The sequence below is a fragment of the Vanessa cardui genome, chromosome 5 (genome assembly GCF_905220365.1).
Source record: "Vanessa cardui chromosome 5, ilVanCard2.1, whole genome shotgun sequence".
NCBI classification, from domain to species: Eukaryota; Metazoa; Arthropoda; class Insecta; order Lepidoptera; family Nymphalidae; genus Vanessa; species Vanessa cardui.
Window position 1 is genome coordinate 8,446,884 of NC_061127.1, and position 23,107 is coordinate 8,469,990.

The 23,107-nt window shown below is 29.2% G+C and overlaps 1 protein-coding gene across 1 annotated transcript in view; it reads left to right on the forward strand.

Moving 5' to 3' along the window:
* The first annotated feature begins 5,374 nt into the window (after positions 1–5,374).
* LOC124530081 (protein yellow-like) overlaps positions 5,375–23,107 on the forward strand; it is a 33,407-nt gene continuing 15,674 nt past the window's right edge. The window contains exons 1-3 of the mRNA XM_047104076.1: positions 5,375–5,533; positions 15,877–16,146; positions 21,237–21,434. Coding sequence (XP_046960032.1) covers positions 15,877–16,146; positions 21,237–21,434 — 468 coding nt within the window. The 5' untranslated portion in view covers positions 5,375–5,533. The remainder of the gene's footprint in view (positions 5,534–15,876; positions 16,147–21,236; positions 21,435–23,107) is intronic.

Sequence of the window (23,107 nt, forward strand, 5' to 3'; positions counted from 1 at the left end):
GTGCGGGTTCGATCCCCGCACTCTGAACTAAAGTTTTATTATTTTTAAAGGACTATATTTAAATATATATATATATATATATATATATATATATATATATATATATATATATATATATATATATATATATATATATATATATATTTATATATATATATATATATATATATATTTATATATATATATATATATATATATATATTTTAATTATTAAAATTTAATTCCTAACAACTATGCATTTATTTTTTCAGAATTAAGAAAATCGAAAAAAAATAACACGGAAGCTATTTCTATTACGTTAGAGTTTAATTTTATCACTTTTGTTTATAATAGGAAATATAGTTATGTATGGATGAAATTTAATAATAAAAAAAATAAATAAATACAAATTAGCACATCACATGAATATTTAGTGGTGCTTGCCTGGGTTTGAACCCGCAATAAGATGCCCGCGTTCTACCCACTGGGCCATCTTGAAATATGTAATTGTTGTGAACCAAAGAACTAAAATATTTAGAAGTGTCATATACGTAATTAAATATTTTTTAAAGATTGGAAATAGTATCAATTGAAAAATTTTAGCTCGTAGCTTCAGTGAAAGTGGGTGAAATATTGATTGCAAGTATCCAAGATATTTTAATAACGAACGACGACGAACGAATAATTAAAAAAAATATTTTAATAAAAAAATTGAAACGAAATTTATTTGTTTTTTTGTTAAACCAAAAATAAATAAAAATATTTGAATTTAATTGAATCAGTTTTATTTCAAATATCAGTCAAAAACAATACAAATAATTCTAATATCCAAACTATTTTTATGAGATTTATGACTAAACCCACTGTGATTGACCGAGTTAACCAATAATTCTACTAAACCGACTTGACGATATTATTTTTATAGTAACTTTTTGATGCTGACTTTTTTAACTTAATTTTTTTTCTTTGTGTACCGATATTAGTAAAACGAACAAACTCTACGCTTTTTGTCAGTGTACAAATTACGAACAGTTCCAATTTTATTTAATAAATCGCTTAACAAACTTACAAAATTTAAAAATAGGTACGATTTAATATTTAGTATTACAACTAATTGAATTGATACAGTAAAAATTAAAGAAAAAAATGTTTAAATTAACTATTTTTTGTACATAAAATAATAATAATTTAAGTTTAATTAATTCAGTTTAATTTTATCATAATTTTTTAAATGACACAAAGAAATTAAAATAATTCTGTTGTCCTGTCTATTTTTATGAAATCTATGATTGATAGAATTGATAGAATTGACTTCGCTTCGCTTTCGCTCGGCGCGGCGCGCGGCGGTTCGGCGCCATCTATTGGAATATTCAGGCGTAACCTCGCCGCCTCGCTAAGCGTAGTGCGCGGGGGGGCATGCCGTTTTTGTCGTTAGTGTAAGTGTGTGCGCGTGATTCTCAAGGGCAATTAGCTCCTGTAGTCCCCTTAACGCGTCTTTTTAATATATAATGTAAAGCACATTTCACTAAAACACATGAAATACGTAACAAAGTTTTCGTAACAATAACATTATAAAACGTTCTAGTTATCTTTAATAAAATGTAAAAGCCTTGTAGATATTATGTAAAATATTTAATCATATATTATCGTTTTGCTATCAGTAAGATATATTTAACGACCCAATAGTACAATTAAGATTGCTTGTCTTTTAATTTTTTATATCCACCGGAGTAAGAAAGTAAAACAGGCCGTTGAGGTCAAGTAAAAATGTAATTTTCCATCATAACATCTGAAATCCTTAAAAGTTACTGAGTTGTTTTTATTGGGAAGGTTATGCACATTTAATGAAAGTATTCTTACGAAGTTAATGAAAGTATTCTTAAGCAGTTCCATTTAAATCGTTCATTTGACATGAAGTCCAGCTAACACTTGGAACAACAAAAATCTATTCTGAAAACACATAAGTCCACCAACAACATACAAACTCTATATTTGATATGATTATCAAAGGCTTAGTTATAACGGATTTGAATCGCGTATATTATATTATAGCTGTAAAGTGCTCGAAACGTCGGGATGCCAAAAAATACTAATATATGCGATTCAAATCCGTTGTAACTAGTCTTATTTCAATGTGTAATCGCGAAAATTTAAGACTTATTACACATCTTTGACCATTACATGGATACATGTGTTCCTTAAATATATTAGATGTTTGAATAATAAATGCGAATAAATATTATTTCTTAATTAATAAGTCTAAAATCTTATATATTTTATTATTCCCTTTAATAGCATTAATTATAAGAATTAAACTTGTATTTTATTTATATAGATATATCCCTACTACGTTCAATATCTACTTACTTATTGGAATTGGGTTGCTTTTTTGTTTAAGATAAGCCTTCTTCGGATTACTTAAATCCATCCCTGATCATATACGTCACTATTGAATTCCACTTTATGTAAATTCATGATCAAGTTTCGAGATTGCATAAACCGGAGTCAACCTGGTAACATAAGGTCTAAGTTAATCGCTTTTACCAAATTGTTGACCGTTTTACCTTATATTTAAATTATGCATCCAATAATATGAACATAATAAACATCGAACATCTACTTAATAATCGAACATAAATATTTAACCTCTTGCATCGCTGACACTACTTTTACTTTTTATTTATAATAAGATATAAAGTAATACACTATAAAATACTCGTATTAAGAATAATATTACATTATAGCAATGGAAATTTTGCTACTAGTTTGATTACCCACCGATTTTTGAAATTACAGATGTGAAGTTTAAAGATGTTGTTTTGTTTCTTTTAATGTTTTATAACACGTAAAGGTTGATAGGGTTGATAGTTTTTAGTAGCCGTAATCTCCTTCTGTGACACCATTAATGTTTCTAATGAAACGGCGGAGAGGGACTAGTATCTCGCTTATAAGATACGACGAAGGTATTGTCTCAGGCCTTTTGCAATAAAGACGCCTAAGATCCTGAGGTACGTAGTTTCTTGGTGGTAGGGCTTTGTGCAAGCTCATCTGGGTAGGTACCACCCACTTATCAGTTATTCTACCGCCAAATAACAGTACTCAGTATTGTTGTGTTCCGGTTTGAAGGGTGAGTGAGCCAGTGTAACTACAGGCACAAGGGACATAACATCTTAGTTCCCAAGGTTGGTGGCACATTGACGATGTAAGTAATAGTTAATATTTCATTGTCTATGGGTGATGGTGACCACTTACCATCAGGTGGCCCATATGCTCGTCCGCCAACCTATAACATAATAAAAAAACGTAGATACATGAGGTGGAGGATTCGCATCTCATGTTTCAGGAGGCTTTGATCGAGACGATAGCTGGTAAAGGATCGCGTTGCCCTGCCACAAGCGAAGAGTGAGAGGAGCGAGATCATTTTTTCCCCTAGAACAGATGAACACCGAGACACGAGCAGAGGACGGTACGAGAGGACAGTGAATGAGAGATTTTGAGTCGAATCCGCAGATTCTTCCTTTCGTTTCGAAGACGACCACACTAAATTAGGTATTTAATTATAAAAATCTGGCATAATTCGACTCGCCCAGGATACTTTGGATATCATGGGAATATTTCTCTAGCGTGGAATATAAACAAACACATTGATCATATATGTATTTTATTAGTATCTTTCTCGTACTGGATTTTCTATTCACGTTTTTTTAATTTATTTAATATTTTTATTGTAATATATGTATGTCATATAAGTCCGATTTAATTTATATTCAACTCTTTTTATGATTAATTATAATTGTAACTATTACCTGATACCTAGGATACGCTTACATATACGACACAAAGGCAACTGCTCCAAAAAGGCGGAAACTTAGTGCAATAAATATTAAAATTATTACCTACAAAGTTGTTAAAAAAGTGAGAATATATTATACAGCTCACCAAAGTTTCATGTATAATCTAATCATTAAATTAACAGGAAACAAATAATATTGTTAACATATTATTCTAATTATGAAACTTGCCTTTCATTTTAAAAATAGCCGTCAAGGATGCTAAACACGTAACGAAATTATTCTAACGTGTAACATGTTATTCCAAAAATAGATTGCCTAGATTAATATATTAATTACGAAACGTTAATAAAAATACCGCTTTGGATCAGATTTGTAAGCTGATATCAGCCGAAATACGTTTTGCTCTAATTGATGTAATAGAAACTTTAGCCTCTTCCGACATCAGGGTAGGGCTTATATTTCCTGTTGCTCTCACAGACACATTACCAAGCTATTATATCAATTGAGGACAAAAAATCACAATTCAGAGCCTGGGAACGCTGATCAAAGTTACAGCGTTTTATTTGTGCAGAGTTATCTGTTCTTGCAATGTTTAAGTATTTACATTTGTTCCGTGTTCACTTAAGACTATAGGGAGATGTCGACAAAAAGGTAATTAATTTATATACAAACCATATCATGGAATACTTAGGTCAAGACGAGATACCTTTACCCACTAGGGAGACATTAACAGGGATACCTTGCTCTTTTTTATTAGACTGAAAAGTAATTTTGTTTCATGCTAATCATAAGTTTCACAGTCTGTATTTTTTTGTACGCACGGAAGTAAGCAAGACTAAATTAAAGAAGGATTACCTTATCGTTTTTCGATATTGCTACTATATTGATTTAAAGCATCTAGTTTTTTTTAAAATTCATAACTGTCAAGTGATTGAGGTTTTTAGTTGCTGATAAATTCACAACTCCTTATTTAAATGTATTATCTCTTTATTTGCATATTTCATGAGTACGTTCGGAAAGTAAAAGTAAAAAGGCTATTTATATTACAAAATTAATATTGTATATTTAAGTTCAATTTTTTATTTAATTTTTTTAATGTTAATTATATATAATTATTAATTATATATAATTAACCAATTCATAATAATACCTACTATATTATTTCGATAAAAGTTTGTATTTTAAGCCACCCTAAATAAATAACTTTTTATATGTAAAGTTGAAACTAAAGTTTTATTTTATACTAATAAATTGATATGGATACAAATTACTGTATGAACTATAAATTGTAATTAAAAAAACAGCTGCTTTACTTAAAATCTTTACAGGAAATCATAATTATTATAAAATTAGGTGCCCATATGATGTAATTGTTTATAAAAACTAAACAGATCAAATAATAGGTTTAAAATGGGTGTTAAGAAATTTTTACCATACTTATTATGATGACCTTGATTTTATGAGACCGTAACGAAATAAACGTGTCACACTTCATGTAAGAACAATGATATAATGATAAGATGTCGTTGGTATCGGAGGCAGCGAGTCAGGGCTGTCGGCCGCGCCTTCAGGACCACTTTTACTTTTTAATTTTTTCGTAGAGGGGCGAATGAATTCAGTGTGCGTATAGTGCTGTTTCTTTAGTGTTGTGTTCGGGCGCAACGCAAACTCGCGCCTCTTTGAGCATTTTCTCGGTTAACACGTGCGTCGATTTGAAGTGCGCCCGGCTCGTCGATCGGCTTGGATATTGTTTTATAGAGGTAAATATTTATAATATAAGTTTTATGTTTGTTTTTATACTTACATACTATATATACTTACATTAATATTTCTCTATGTATATTTTATTATAGCTATTGTGAAAATGTACTAATCTAAAATTCGTCACGAAATTGTAAATTAGAAATAATTTAACCAATATACAAAGGTCTAAAGAGTATATAGCTACGTGTTTATTGATATGGATAAATGAGGCTTACTATTTAAATAAAAAAATAATAATAAACAGTCCTCATATAATATTTATCGGAAATGTTATAATAACAATTTCTTTTATTTTATTTTTTTGACTTAAATAAGACAAAAACAACGATTATTTACTAGTAAAAATACAATTATTAGCAGCTAGTTAAGCATTACCTAGTGGAATTTTCAGCTCTATATTTACATATATATAACAACAAATAATCATACGGGAGGAAGTAATTTCAAAGCTCAATTTTATTTACAAAATTTAATGATAAATTTGTGAGATAATTTCTATAAGGAAAATTTATTTTGTAGTGAACAATTTGCATGGCATTAAAAATCAAACATATTGTCATGTAAAAAAACTCTCCAACATTTCTTAAGTAAATAAAAGACATCGATAAGATTTTAATTCTTGTTCGAGATCGTAAAATAGTCGGCTAGATAGTTTTAGTGTTGCTGTTACGGAATAATAATGCGGCGGACAGGCATAGTATTTTAAACAAAGAGATTGTTGACCACGTCCGTCCCGGTTTTTACTTTTATTTTTGTAAGTGTCGAGAAAAGCGGAATCAAATATATTCTAATACGTAAAAATAAACAAGTATATAATTTGCTAGAATTTCTTATAAATACTTATTAAAGATAGTAGTTATGTATCTGGAATAATTTTATATTATTACACAAATACACAGATGATTGATGATTGTAAACGGAAACTGTAAATAAATTTGTTTGATCTCTATAACAATGGAACACTATATAAAATATTTAAAATAAATTAATTTTTTTTTAGTATGAGGCTCTATTTACGACGAGCATAAAAAATTAAAACACAAAAATAAGAGTTTTTGAAAAAAAAAAACGAACTCCAGTAAGCGATAAGGCGGTCTTTAGTAATGCATATAATCTTTCTGTAACAATTTTTAATTCTTGATGTATTTTTTATATATTTTATTTTAAAATTGCTAAATAATTATCAGTTATTAAATGAAATTAAAAAAAGTGACAGCGATAAACGATACGATTAGGACGCAATAATTTAAATTATTACCGCGCGGCAATCATAATAAAATTATACCGAATTTAAGCTTTGCCAATTTATAAACGAAAATATAAATATTACGTTGAGAAATCGTAATTAATAAACTTGATAAATTATTATATGATTATACACATGATAAAAAAGTAAGTAGCTCGTATTGGTTGATTTCCATGCAGGATAAATATAATGCACTTGTATACGTACATTAAGTAATTTTTGCACTGTTACATAACTGACAAAAGTTTCTTGCCGGTCGTAGTAGAATCTACATTCCGATCCAGAGTTAGGTTTAAATTTAAGACTATTTTGTACCTAAATAATGAATATTTTGATGAATATGGGTTGAACGCAAAAAGGCAAGACTTTGCCAGCGACAGTGACAACCTTATTTAATAGAATCGCAATTTCTGCATTATCTTAATTAATATTGATCTTAATGTTACCGATACTGCGGTATTAACTGATTCAGACAGGCAATAATTAGGTCTGTAGCATACGCTTAGATAGGTTATTGAAGTAGATTGTTGTATCAGTTGATTGTGATATTGCTTGATGAATTTAGTTATTACTAATTGCATTTCCCAAATTAGATGTCGTGAGTTGAAGTTTCTTAAACTGTTTACAAGAAAGTAGCAATACTCGAGTTCGCAATTGCGTCACAATAAACTCATATATTTAAAAAATATATTAATTAGGTATATTTATTAAAAACCTTAATAAATTAACTAATAATAATACGTTTCCGACTCCGCATGTACATCCTACAAGAACAAAATTTGATTGCAAAGATGATAAAAAAGCGCCGAATTATTAGTCGTTGATTAAGAAAAATGAATACTTGTTTCTTGGGTAATTCTTTAGAATTAAAAAGGCTATAAACTTGAACTCTATATGTATGTGTCTAAATAAAGACCCGCATAAGGATGGAAGAGACCCGAAATTATATATTTGCAGGGCTTTGCTTGGTCTTACATAGCAATTTCTTATATATAACATCCTCCAATAGAAATAGGAATAAAGATTAACAAGCCTTAGATTTACGTATTTACGATTTGCTAATAATTCGGCTATATCGTGCTCTACAGTTCATGATTAATATCTTTATTCAGGTATAACACAACACTATTACAATTAACTTTTTAATTCTATTTAAATTAGACTTCCAAAATTCTGATAATGTTTTCGTTGACATTTAAAATGCCCTTTTTCGCCAGTAAATATATGATATGATAGATTCAGTGTGATCATAGAATAATCAGGTTCTCTACCGCATATAGCAGCAATTTGCTGTCAAATGTTATTCATTTAGCTATTCTCCTGTTATGTTTAGAACAGATTATATGTCGTATTAGTTATTAAGAGATATAGCTGTGTCGGAAGTTTTATTTACCTACATGTACATGAATATACATGATATGAAGGACATTATGCTCTTTACACTCAGCTTATTACTTTATATGACCTAATTATTTCATAATATACTATGTTGCAATGCCTCTAAAGTTTGTAAACAATTATCCGATAACACTCCCGCGCCACCTATTGTTCGCTACTGGTACAATGACAGACACGCAAGTACTAACAACAAGTGCATATATAAATTCAATCGGGTAGTCGATGCGTGAACGCCTAATATAATAAAATTAAAAAAAGGCAATAATTTGCTTGAAATGTTTATCTCCAAATTTAATGAGATCTACGAGGAAGGTATATCTCGCGTTTGGTTTCATTTGAATTTCAAACAATAAAATATTTTCTAAATTAGTAGGTAACATAAATTACGAATTTTTGATGAAAAAATAACATTTGAAATTACAACCTACTTTTTTTTAAATCATACAGTTAGTTTTCGTATCAAATGTAAAATAATAAAAAACAAATTTTCTAGAATGTTTACGGTGAAAAGTTGAAAGTTGCAAGTGACATGCTTACGAATATGTATATCTAGTCGTGTTAAAATATTCGTATTCGTCAATTGCGTCACAGATTTTGCATTGTAAACTTTAATACGAAGACAATACGAGTCTATACATATATCGGTCTTTTCACGATTGACTTATGTGTTATGGTGTAGTTCAAGTATAACACTATTACCGCGGAACGGAATCACTTTCAGTTTCATACAAACTACCCGTAAACGAGTTACTGTTGCATGAGCACAGTCAACCATTATCACTACAAAAAAAAGAGGAAATGATCGTTGCAATTTAAAAAAAAATCTATGTGCAATAAATTAGCATAGTCTAATTAAATTTCATAAATTTATTAAACGGGAATATTAATAATTTAATTAACATTAGAATATATGGTATTAGTAGTTATAGTATTTAGTATAAGATATGCATATTTTTATTATGAAATTGAATCGAACCTTAGTGAAATCGAAAACTTGTGTTAATTTAACATTTTTTTTTAATAACAATTTGTTAATTTTTTCTATAATTCTCGTTTTTTTACAATGTCTATTTCAATCAGAATCATCGATGTTATGAATATGCTTTATTGCAAATATATTGTTCCTGATTTTAAAAGAGAATAACATTTCTCTGACACAGCCACTTAATAAGGCAGCAAGGCATAATATACCATATGATGATACCACGACAATAACGCCCAAACTAACAATATCTGTGCTGTTTTTTTGTCAAATTTTCTTAAGCGCGCAATAAATGAAAATTCCATTGGAGTTTTAAATGAAAAATTAAATTACATCGTAGTTTTTTTTTCGTACATTTAATGTAATAGTTATTTATAGTCTTGGGTATAATTTTGACATCGATTATGATGTTATACATGTAGCATGCATGTCTTATCATAATAAATGGTTACAACAAGGCTTTAATGAAGACAAATCGTTGTTGTAGTTTACCGTGATCGATAGTCTCAACACATTGTGTTGACTTATTGTCTATTGTTTGGAATGGCCTATTAGCAACATACTGAATACTAACGTTAGATATCTATTGTTTTGAATTTACATAGGAGAGTTTGAAATACTGTGCTATGTTGGTAATATGAATAATATCCTTTATATTATATATACAAGTGTTTATTTAAAATATTTATTGCATGTAATTTTTTTAAATAGTTGTTAATATCATGCATTTTTCGAAGTCAGTTTAATTTAATGTCATGTAAATGTCTGTCACAGGACGTAAGTGATTATCAAGACCTATGTAGTTGTTGACATTTTTCTGTATCCAGACTGTACAATGTGTTTCGATTTGTTCAATAAAAATATAATCAGTGACGTTTAACAAGAGCTTTGTTTATTAATCGGTTTAATACAGAAGATGTTTAAACTTATTAAGTACACATTTATATCAATATTTGACGTCCATGGTCGAGTAGTGTGTGCACCGGTTTTCATGGATAAGCCACTCCGAGTTCCCGGAATCGATAATAAATATATTATTACATAAAAATAAATAGATGATTTCTCGTAAATTTTATTTTAATGAATCTTGCATTGTTTTATTGAATTCTAGTTGTCGCCTGCAGCTTCGCTCGCGTACTCGTGTACGGTGTTGTTTTTCAGTATTATTACAAAAAAAAAAAAAAAAAAAAAAAAAAAAAAAAAAAAAAAAAAAAAAAAAAAAAAAAAAAAAAAAAAAAAAAAAAAAAAAAAAAAAATAGGCAAAAATATAGCGTATATCCTTTCTTGAAGTTCAAGTTTACTTCACACCTAATTTCATCAAATTCGGTTCATTGGTTTGGTTGTGAAATAATAACATACAGACAGACAGAGTTACTTTGACATATATAATATTAAATAATAATACATATATCTATATCAAAATTGATCGCGTTTCATAACATAATTACTTAGCACCAAATAATTACTTAAAATGTTTTCAGTCAGGATAATGGTTTCGTGCATTAACTACACGCGAATTATTAACACAACAACAAATTAATTTATATATACGCATAAACACGTGTACATGACATTGCTTGAGATGTTTCTAGGTATTTAAGTATTTTTGTAGCACGTCGCTTGCAAATGATATTACGGAGCCTTAAATGACATAGATATAACCCTTAAATTGAGACTATGACGACCAATTTGATGTAGGGGGTAAGAAAAGGTTCGTCACCTTAAGATCTATTTTCTTGTACTCAGTTTGAGCAATAATCTGTTTTACCGACTGAGAATGACATATTGCATTGCATTGATTTGATGTTTAGATTCAAAAGGTACTAAGAGTTAAAGACTTGATAAAGGAATGAATATGAAAATTGACGAAGGTTTTTTTACTCTGACTGTACATATATTATTTTTTATTGTTACAAAACCTATAATCTCATATATACCCGTACATAAAAACTATTACTTAATATCATATTTAAAAGTATTTGAATGTTAATGAAATGACATAATCTAAATATTGAAATATTTAGTTTTTTTTACCTTTTTGTTCGTAATCAAGCTATTTGTATCTGTCTAATAGTACGATGCTATCTGGATTATAAGTCGTAATATGATTTTGAAATACTATCATTAGACTGTTAAAACTAGACTTAATAAAATGAAAAACAAAGTCATTAATTCTGCGACAGGCTATCTAGATTCTGGAATAGAAAGCAGTTTATATTAAATATTTTAAAGGTAAATTTGTACCTGCTCCATTATAATTAATCTTGTGACACATCGTTCGCTTAGGTTTAACACTCGTGCTATTAAATCCAGGAGACATGGTCATAGTTGAGTAGATTATTAGTGACATGCACCCCTCAATCGTCTGTTGTGGATAATTGCGACTGACAGTTCTTCGAATATCACCTCTGACGAAAGCTTATTAACAGTAACAATATTGAAATAGAAATTGAGATACCGCGGTAAATAAAGTGATTTCCAAATTATTTCTTTTTGTAAATAAATATTGGACAATATCACATACATTACTCTGATCCCAATGTAAGTAGCTAAAGCACTTGTGTTATGGAAAATCAGAAGTAACGACGGTACCACAAACACCCAGACCGAAGGCATCATAGAAAACTAATGAAATTGTTTCTTCATCGACTCGGCCGGGAATCGAACCCGGGATTTCGAAGTGGCGTACCAATGAAAACCGGTGTACACACTACTCGACCGTGGACGTCAAATATTGGTATAAATGTGTAATTAATAACTTTAAACATCTTCTGTATTAAACCAAATAATAAACAAACCTCTCGTTAAACGTAACTGATTATATTTTTATTCAACAAATCGAAACACTTTGTACAGCCTAGATACAGAAAAATTTCAACAACTACATAGGTCTTAAGATATAATCACTTACCTCCTGTGACAGACATTTACATGACATTAAATTAAACTGACTTCGAAAAATGCATGACATTAACAACTATTTACAAAAATTACATGCAATAAATATTTTAATACTGTTATGTATCAAAACGACGTGTGTTTCGTAATGCGATAATTATACGTTCTCGTAATATTTTAAAAAAATCCAAGTAATTTTGGTGCTGTTGACACTTTAGTGTACTCTAGTATTAACTGATAAATAATGAATATAAATTTTTATTTATATTTTACGTCTTTGATTTCTCTTTAAAGTTTGTTTACTTGTAATAAATATTGTTTAGTAAACTAATATGTCTAGTACTAAAATAAATATTGGATCAAAAGGCATTTATCATTGGTATTATTTTTAAGAATGATGTAGCGCATATAAGTTATCATTTAATTTAATTAGAATATTTCGGAGAAATTGTTCATTAAAAAAGTATACATATATCATCTAGGTTACTTGTCTTCATCAGAATCTTCAATTTATACTGTACAGTTCGCCAAGAAAATTAAACATCATTTTTATAATTTTTAGGTTAGAGGAAAGTTTCATTTCATGTATATATCACCGTAATTAAAGACATGCTTTAAGAAATTCCACATATTATGAAACCAGCGTCAACGCATTCATTTATTCTGCCTTTGCCTGGGTCAGGAAAACCTGTCGTGTTGCACTTTTCTCTTTGCGTAACGTTTTTATACTGATATAGATTTCCCGTTCGAACTTAAGAATTGCATTTAGAACATTTCCTAATAAGAACCCATTAAATATTCGGTAATTTTGTTTGTATTTCAAGAATATCTAATAGCGGTAGCGTGAGTTGTACAGCATTTTACAGAGTTAATAGGATGTGATGTTTATGCATCGTTGTTCTTTTTTAATTGTTACCTGTTTGTTTTGGTACGTATTATTATAAAATAGATTACAGTTTTGTAAATGAGCATTACAGTGTTAACGCTTAAATTATTATTAAGAACACTGTCACACATATATAGATTGAAATCTGCTTTTAATATATTTTGATACAAACTACAATTGTTATTAAATGGAGTTTCTTTAATACAGAGACGCACGCAATATTGTCACTTGAGATAAATTAACAATGTATTATATTAAATAGTGTTTTTTTAAATAACTGTTTTTATTTAGATAAATTAACAATTTATTATATTAAATAGTGTTTTAAATAACTGTTTTTGTTTCTGCAATGGGTGGTATAGTTTTTTGCACGCCCGTCTGAGTAGTGGGTAGGTACCACTGAAACCAAATACACTAATGCCCTATATAGCTACAGCTACCTAGCATATATTTTCGTTTTCCGGTTTGTGTTGTTATTATTATTAAATCAATTCGGAAAATAGAGGATAATGTGAGATGTTTACATATAAGATGCATAATATTTGTATACAATTATGCATAAAAGAGTATAATTTTTTTTTAAGCATTCTTATCTTGGTAACCTAGATTTAACGTATCCTCTACGAGTAATTATTTCACTAAGGACATTAGTTTAGGTAATACACAAATAATGGAATGTGAATACGTTTTAGAAAGAAAATATGGACATGGTATATTAATGAAGGTAATTAAAATGTTATTTTAATATAGCAAAAATAAAATGTTCCATTTTAATTAAACAAATTTATTATGTATGTATTGAATATAAGTAACTTTTTCATTTCCTATTAGTTCATTTTGAATGTACCTTTTTATGTATTTGTGTTAATATATTTAAATAAAATTATAATCTGAAAATTTACGACTAGATAATGTTTAAATTAAATTTTGCTTAATCAAGTTCCCGAAGCAATCGGTGATTGGTACTTGGCCTTGTATCTGAGCCCACTGTCTTTGCTATACCTTCTATTATTCAATAAATTATATTTAAATAAGCACATCAATTTATAATTCCTTATATAATTTTACAGCTTTCTATATAAGAACAATAGAATAAGACTTATTACTTAAAAATAAATTACAACCATCAATTTAACATCTTTTTTGAAAACATCGATTCATAATATTTGGTGTACAAAAATCATTTATTAAAGGGGCATAAGATAATTTAATCCTATTATAATAAAAGTGTAACAAGACAATTCGTATAATATTTTAAAAATCATACAGACGAAACATACGAAAAAAGGAAACGTAATAATAACACTCATTAAAACATATATATCCGGCTTGAATTATAACCTAAAGTTGGTACGAAAGATTTAAAATTTTAATTGAAACGTTATTAACGCGTAATGCGAAAGTAATCAGCTCATAACGTTACAAATGAACCGTGAAACAGCTTATCCATATCCATATCAATATTCTAGCGCAGCGCAATGCAGTATAACGATTAAAATTCTCTATTAATTTATTCATTCCAACCAACACTTACATGAAACCAATTATCTAAACTATAACTGTGAAAGAATTTGTTTTCGGTCCTTCTTGAAACGATCTTCGTAAATTATTTAGAGGTTATATTAAAACGAGTCCGCAACTGGAAGTTGCTCAAGATGACTGACGGCTTGAATGGCTTGGTGACATATAAATCGTTCAAATTGTTCTCAACTACAGCAGCGGCATTGTTTATAATGAAATTACAGTCAGGTAAATTGCAGCAGTATAGAACAATTCATAAATAATGTGCATTTTGGATAAATTATTTGACAATGTAATATAATTTGGTTGCTAAGTACGGCGCATATGTGTATTGAAATATAAATTTAATAAGAAATTTGCAAAAGCACTTTCAATTGTTTTTTTATCGGCGTCTGGTGTCGTAATTTTAAGGAAATAACGACGTTGATTAAATTTTGTATATATCTCTTTATAATATTTAACGCTAAGTTGTATGCAAACAACAATAAATATATATCGGTTGAGTAGATTTTAGAGATTTTGTTTGTTTTTTTTTTTTGGTATTTCAAAGGCCCCTTGTAGGTCAGTGTGATTCGAGTAACATACCCTCACATGTCATAAAATGAATAATGGCACTTGGTAACCGACCTCGTATCAATCAAATTATTGTCATAATTTGGTCATTGTCATTGTTAATTAAATTTAAAACTATACAGCCATAAAATTAAAAACGGATCGCTAAATAAAGCAGTATAAAAATACTAAAGATAGATTTGTTTGACTTTGATTAATAGTTATCAGTTGTTTCTAAGTAACTAATTTAGATATTTTTTTTGAGATATCATTAAATATATTCCACTCATGTTATGGAACTAGCAATCTGCTTATTATTGTAGAACGGTTTTTATAGTTATTACGAAGCGATTGCTATCTGACCTCCATTATATTTTCAGGGTGGCGAAATGTTTTATAGAATAACTTCGAAGTTAAAATGCCAACATTGAATCCTTATAAAGTTAAACATCTCTCTTGAATATATTATTTTTGTATTTTCGTACTTATATCTGTTTATGATAGGGGAAAATTGTCACGTTTTAACGATAGTTAATGAAACTGTTCTGAGAAATGACAGAGGAATTAAACGATAATTACATTATTTAAATTGTATATAAAGTTGTACGGCAAGTGTTCGATAGTAATATAACATTATCATATAACTAAATATATAAATACATAACTTCTGGAAAATGTATTAAAAATTGTATATAATTATTTTAAACATAACTAGTATATATAGTTTCTACATTCTATTCTTTGAAAACTTTACATATAAATAACCGGTTTTTGTAAAAGTTTGCAACAATATTTAAATTATATATAAATATGTAAGTGGTAACTACAAATGTAATAATGAGACTCTTTTCTTTAGATGGGGCTAAGAACACTCATACTGTGCAGCTGCCTCGCAGCGGCAAGTGCGTCTTTAGAAGTGGTGAATCAATGGAGTTTGCTGCAGTTCGACTTTCCACCAGATCCGGTCTTGCTTGAAAAATTCCAACCTGAAAACACTGTCCCGACGGGATTAGAAGTTGGATGGGACAGGATATACTTGGGAATACCACGTCTTCGTGCAGGAGTACCGGCGACACTGGCTTGGGTGCCCCGTTCTCTACCACCCGGTGTCAGTCCGGTTCTTCAGGTAAATTTAGTATTTAAAAAAAAAAAAAAAAATTACTAACAAAAGATAACACGTTAAATGAATATTCGTAAAAATAAAACAATATAAGGGTTGTGTGGGCTCCTTAAATTATAGGAGATTACTATTATACATGCACTATTAAAAAAAGTATTTAAATGCTCTTAAAATACAATTTTAAAATATACTTAAATTACGTCGTAGATGATGATGATGATGATGATAACATATAATAAAATTTGTGTGTCTGTTTTTAATATGAAAATAGCTCTTTTTTATTCAATACATATGTATGTATACATAGTACATATACTAAAATAACATTTTTTACAATTATTGTCGGTCTGTCTGTCTGTCTGTTTGTTCCGGTTAGTCTCTGGAACGGCTGGACTGATTTTGACGGGACATTCACTGGCAGATAACTGATATAATAGGGAGTTACTTAGACTACAATAATATATATTTTTTGTTAAATTAAACCGCGTACTAGGTCGCGGACACAGCTAGTATTTCATACAATTATTTAAGAATTTGACATTTGTCGGTATAATGTAACTTGGTACAAGTATCACATTATATTTACCAATAAAACATAATTATATAAGAATTGTAATATTATGAAAAAATAATAACAAAAGTACTGTAATGGTAAAGTTTATCCAGCCGAGGAGCTTATTACATAAAGTATTGTCTTAAAAACGATAATTGTTTAGTTTCTAGATAAACACCTATACCGAATACTCAGCGCACTAAATTATTGTTCTAGAACAAGGTTTAATAATTATCGATGTTTCGTTTCTTACTCACAAAACTTGTACGGATTTTGTTCCTTTGGCCTTTTAAAAGTAATTTTATTAAGTCGTAAGGATTATGTAAATTGAGAAAGATTCGAAAGTTGCTTCTCATTGAGGATTGCGTTATGTCACCGAAGTTTCGTTATTTATGTATATATATGATCAGAAAACGTGCGTAGGAAAGCAATATTGTTATATACATGTAATAATGATAATATTATATTTATATTTTTTGTTATATTTATTTCATCAAGATTCTAGTTTTTGTAATGCACGCCTAAAATGAGGAATGTAGAACGTTATTGACGTGACAAATATGACTGGTTTCTAATCTTTTATCACAACAATCATTGAACGAACAGCGAAAACACGAACTTCGTGGCAGCGTTTAGGTATAAGCTGTGAAAATAATCCTTAAGTAAAATGTCTATAGCTAGAAGTAAACAGGATCAATATTGCACCACTTTACTTTCAATAATGCGGCCACTCGGAGGCATTTACATTGTTAGTGATTTAAGTTATTATCATTATTTTACGTTGAAATAAATTGTTTTGAGTTGAAATTGATAAAACTCTTACGGTGTTAATGAGGCCGATATGTTACAAACGCTCTTCGTATAATATGGTTTTTATGTTAAGTAGGTAATTTAGTTTCGCGCACTTTCAACTTCAAAGGTGTAATGATCTCTAGTATCAGGATACATATACTACTGTTTAAAATCAATTTACATTCAGTGTATATTTAAACATCTTCACAAACTTTTTTTAAAATATTCCTTAATTGTAATCTTTGCTGACAATATAAATGCGAAAATAAAGCTGTTCGTTCATTAGTTACGCTTTCATGCACGAACCACTTAACAGATTTTGATGGGTATGGAACAAACTTGAACACCGAGGAAGGCTTTTTATACCTTAAACCTGCGACCGACCGACTACTCGGGCGAGGCCACGGGCGAAAACTAGTATTTTCTTAAATGTATATGTCATAAAACATAAATGTATCAACGTTGAAAACTTTCAGTAACTTAAAAATATACTGTTAACTTGTTAAAATTCATAGGCCTACTAAAAAAATTCAGACGTATTTTTTGTCATTATTTACTATTAATATCTACTTTGTTACATAAAAACTTGACACCTAATCGTTATAGCGACCATTTTTTTCCTAGCAGTCCACGCAATTTGAACGAATAGATTCTTGACTGTTTGCCTTATAATATTTTAATGAATAATAATAAAAACCAAATGATTATATTCTTAAATCAAATTTAATTAATCCGTGAAGTTCGTTCAATTGTAAAAAAAAATATTCTGTCAAATGGTTACAATTAAGTGTTTTCGACAAAAAACTCCTATCAATTGCCATGGGTTGGTTACACAATTACTGTCAGTGTGCGACCTCGCTGCGTGGGCGCATGCTTGTCTTACACACGAAGCGGGCAGCTCAGAATTGTCACGAGAAAGCGTGAAGGGCAGGAACTAAGGCATGGCCTTGGCGAGCTCCATTGGTGATTAAATTAGCAGCAAAGAGCATTCGCCATTTTGTGCGGTGATATTGAACATTAAAGCTTTGTGACTTATATAGTTAACCAGTAAAATCCAGTTTACTCCACTAGTAGTAGTTTAAAAAATGCTGTCAATTTTATTGCTGTTTTATCGTAAGAAAAATAAATAATCATATTATAAGTAGCTACGTTTTTCCGAATGTAGACAGATAAATAAAAGGGAAGTAAAAACTTTTGGAAATATCAACTAATCTTGCTACCGGTGACTTAGTGACTTTTATGTTTTTGTCTTGTTAAGGTCAATACCCTTTACTCGGCAGAAAATCGTAATTAAGTATAGGTAATTATAATATTATGCCCATTCATATATATTTATAATTTAATCCACCTCCAACCCAATTTTGCCTTCGTTATAAACCGAACCCCTAGGAAATATGATTAGTTGTAGAGAAATATTTTATTACTTTATATTAAATCATAAATTCATGACAGATTCCACCATATTAAGTTAAGAAAAAATATGTGAGTTGGTTTTCAACGGGACAGATGTAGTGCGCTTACTACACTTTGTACATTTTGGTCAAATGAAGGTTATGGACACTTCCATGTTAATTTCGAAGAATTATTCTTAGTAGGTACCTACGCCTTTACTTTATGAAATAAAATTCTCTTGATATATTTATATTACGACTTACAAAAGTTTTCAGATTTTTAAACACTCCTACAAAAACAATAAAACATGCGAACTACGAAAATGAATGTGTTCGATATTCGAATTGAAACTTTTTATGTTGCCATATAATAATATGATAGATGATAATACTCACATATAATTTAAATTCCACCAAATTTAAGCCGTATATTATATAATTAAACTTCAATATAACCGTTCAAAATATAGTGGTTTGAATTTACTTTAATCTCCAGTAATCCAAGGTTTAGTGCGGTACTAAACAATCTGCAGTTCAGCTTAAGAAATTTGAATACTTCATTGTTTCGTTTCATTGTATATGCACGAATTTTGTTATTGACATTTTACAGTATTTGCCTCGCTAGTTAAGTCATGGATTCGAACGGCATTTCGGGCTGATAAAAAGTTACTGGGATTTTCTGTCGAATAATTCTTAGTAGCATCCTGGAATGTGGAAGTTCGTCTCAGTCGGATCCGACTTATCGTTCCCTCGGATTATGACAGTGAGGTAATATAGAGTGCATTTGCATTCGCGCCTACACCTCTATACTTATATAGTGTGCTGTGGACTTGTCTAGTTAACTTGTCGCCGTGGGCAAAATCGATCAGGGGTCATCAATGTTTGTTTATCATAATAATGTTAAGGTCTTTTGAGGGAGCTAAGTTAATATTAGATAAATTGAAATGTCACATATTTCAATGTTATGGATGAATCCTTATCCTATGTAAAAATAAAGTAACGCAATCTGTTTCCTATTAAATTATTAATAAGATTAAAATAAATGACTAATTTAGTTACCAAACAAAACATTCGAAACGATGCTTGTTAAGCATTACAGGGTATTCGTTTATTGCAGAGTTAGTTTATGTATATACATTTTCTAAAAAACGTGCCTCGATACGAATGTCTCGTAGTATTATGATATAACACGAGTAAGAAACTTAATTTATTGCGCCGATAAGGAAGTTCTGTCAATCAAAGCTATTTAAAGGTTATTTTTATGTTCAATAAAGCCGTACAACTCAAGTCATTATTTTCAAATAAATCAATTTTTATGAGACACTATTTCGGTTTAATAGAACAAAACAAAAGAATTAGCATATAAACATACCACTGCTGGGCTAAGGCCTCTTGTCTTCAAATGCAGGAGAAGAACAAATGCACAAATTAATTTATTATTTATACTTAAATAATGTATGTTTAAGTATGTAAAGTGCGAGTATCGAAGTGAGAAGTGAGTTAATAATTGGATTTTTTTCAACTAATAAAAGCTTCAGATGAAAAATTTTAGTCCTTAAGATTGTTTTATGTGTGTATCCATAAATATATATTATTTGATGTTTTAAATGGTTATATGACCGATTCATATTGTTCTCTCAAATACTGAAAACAGAAAAGTTGTGCCAGTATATTTTATATTTGCCGCAGATAATTTGTATGTACGAAATGTTTACTTGAAATTGAAAGTCAGATATAAACGTGAACTTATTTAACGATTCCATTCAAATATAATTCGCAATTATTCTTGTAACTCGATTTAAAATAGTCTGGTCTTATGTTAACAATTCACACGGCTATTGAAATTCTCTCCAATGATATATTTCTTTGTCCTGTTCATTGATTAGTATTCTACGTGAAAAATCAACTGTTTGTAAATAATTCATGCGTTGTTTTTTTATTTATTTGTTGTAATAATTCAATTTATCAGTGTTCAAAACAAATACAACAAATCAATCTTTAGAAGTTTTTCTGTAAACTGTTTAAGGTTAAATGTGGCCATTACTAGAATGGGATATTGAGGTTAGGTATACCTACATGTATTTATTGTATGTATATAGTATGTGTATGTTTTATCTATATATGTTAAGATAACAATTAAGTATTTTTGTATTATTTAGTATTTTTATCAAATATATCTACAATTTTTTTGGAAGTCTTCTTATTTTTTTTTTTTTTACTAAAAATTACTTGATTATGGATGTACAGTTACACCGTAACGTTTAAGATTTATACTTTAAACGATTAATCATGAAACCTAAAAAAAAGGATATATATAAGTAATAGAAAAATTATATAATTTATAAACATTTTTCCTCCAGGCGTATCCCGACTGGTCATGGCATTCAGCTGGACGTGGGGACATCAACTGCACAGGTTTGATATCTGTGTATCGCGTGCGTGCTGATCGTTGCAACAGGCTCTGGGTTTTGGATGCCGGCGTTATTACCAGCCTTGACGACTTCCGACGTGTTTGCCCACCAAAGATCCTTATTTTTGATATGGCTACCGACCGCTTGGTAAGTTAACATATTGTTTACTTCTATATAAATTTATTTTATTTATTTTTTTAAGTTAAATTAAAATATATTTTGTTTAACGTTATTTTTAGATTTAAATTTCGATGTAATGCCACTGAGGCATATTATAATAATAATTAAAATTTACACGGAAGATCCTAAAACAGTATATAACGTATCTTGTGAATTGTTTCCCAATATCACGTTGCGGACAAAGTATGATATTAGTAACTTTAATAGAAAAAAAAGAATGTAATAATTGACTTAAATTATACTAAAAATAATTAAGGTACGTATTCGAGCGACTGCGGTGAGCAAACTGTATCGATAAAGCAAAACAAAACTATTTGATTTCAATTGGGTCACAATCTTTAATGGTAATATAACAAATTACTAGTATTTAATAAAAAAAAACTATACACTACCGGTATTATTACTAAATTCCAAGTATTAATTAAATACGAAATACATATTTTATTTATGTTTTAAATATTTATTTTAATGAATAACAAATATTGTTGTTATATTTTGTTAAATAAGCAAAGAGTGTGAACGGTATTATTGTTTTAAGTTTGCAATACGACCTTGTTTTAATGCATTATATAAACTGACCTCCATAACGCGATATCTCAAATACAGGTTCACTGGGTAAACTAGCCTGTTTCGATTTAAAGTTTTACGCTCATTGGAATTAAACCATTACAATGAAGTTAATAGCAATTATTTATTCATTATCTAGATTTTAAATGGCTGTGAAAATACGGAACAATTATTCAACTTTACAAGTGTATGGAATTTGTTTTTCGATACACTAGAATAATGGTTACTTTTTATTGATATATTATGCCATCGTTACAGTTTATGGACTGTGAGAATAATTCACTGTACTGTATGTGCGTTTAAGAGTGTTTTGCCTGGAATTACCGACTGGTAGGCTTACTTCATCAGCTGATTCTAATTAATACGATTGCAAACGAGAATTTACCTTAGAATTGGTCACGGTTAAGAGATCTTAAAATTTTACTATTTTTTTGTTTGATGCTACAGCTGGGCATGTTTTAGCAATAACGAGCGAAAGATATATTTTGTATTAATAAAAATACATTATATTAAAATCATTCAGACGTTACGTGAAGCACATTAATTTCGTTCACTGTCTGTAATACATACGTCTTCCTATATACCATACATATATAGTTACACAAACAATGGACAAGGATATCCTTAAAGATTTAGAAATAATTGTAAATATTTAATAGATTCTTTAGTTGTGTAGTTTAATTATTATTTTGGTAGCTATCGCAATAGTTTGGATCCTTTGTTTTGGTATTTCCTAAAAGTATAAATACTTAATTAATTATTTATAAGTCTTGATTATTAATTCTGTTAATGCAGTATATTTCAAACTAGTTTACGCTTTATATTATTCAATAATTTTACTCATATGCATTTTTATATGGCGATACAGCTTTTATAATTTGATAACCTTGGGTAAGTTTTAATTATTACGGTATTGACATCACAAAGCTTTGTTTACTAAAGTAAAAAATTTAACGATGTTCCCTAAAAGATGATTTGATAAAAATGAGCAAAAAAAAACAGCAAAGAGCTTAAATTTTACGTTCCATCGGTGGATTATACTTGGTATTAGTGGGTTTTGTGTTAACCCGTCT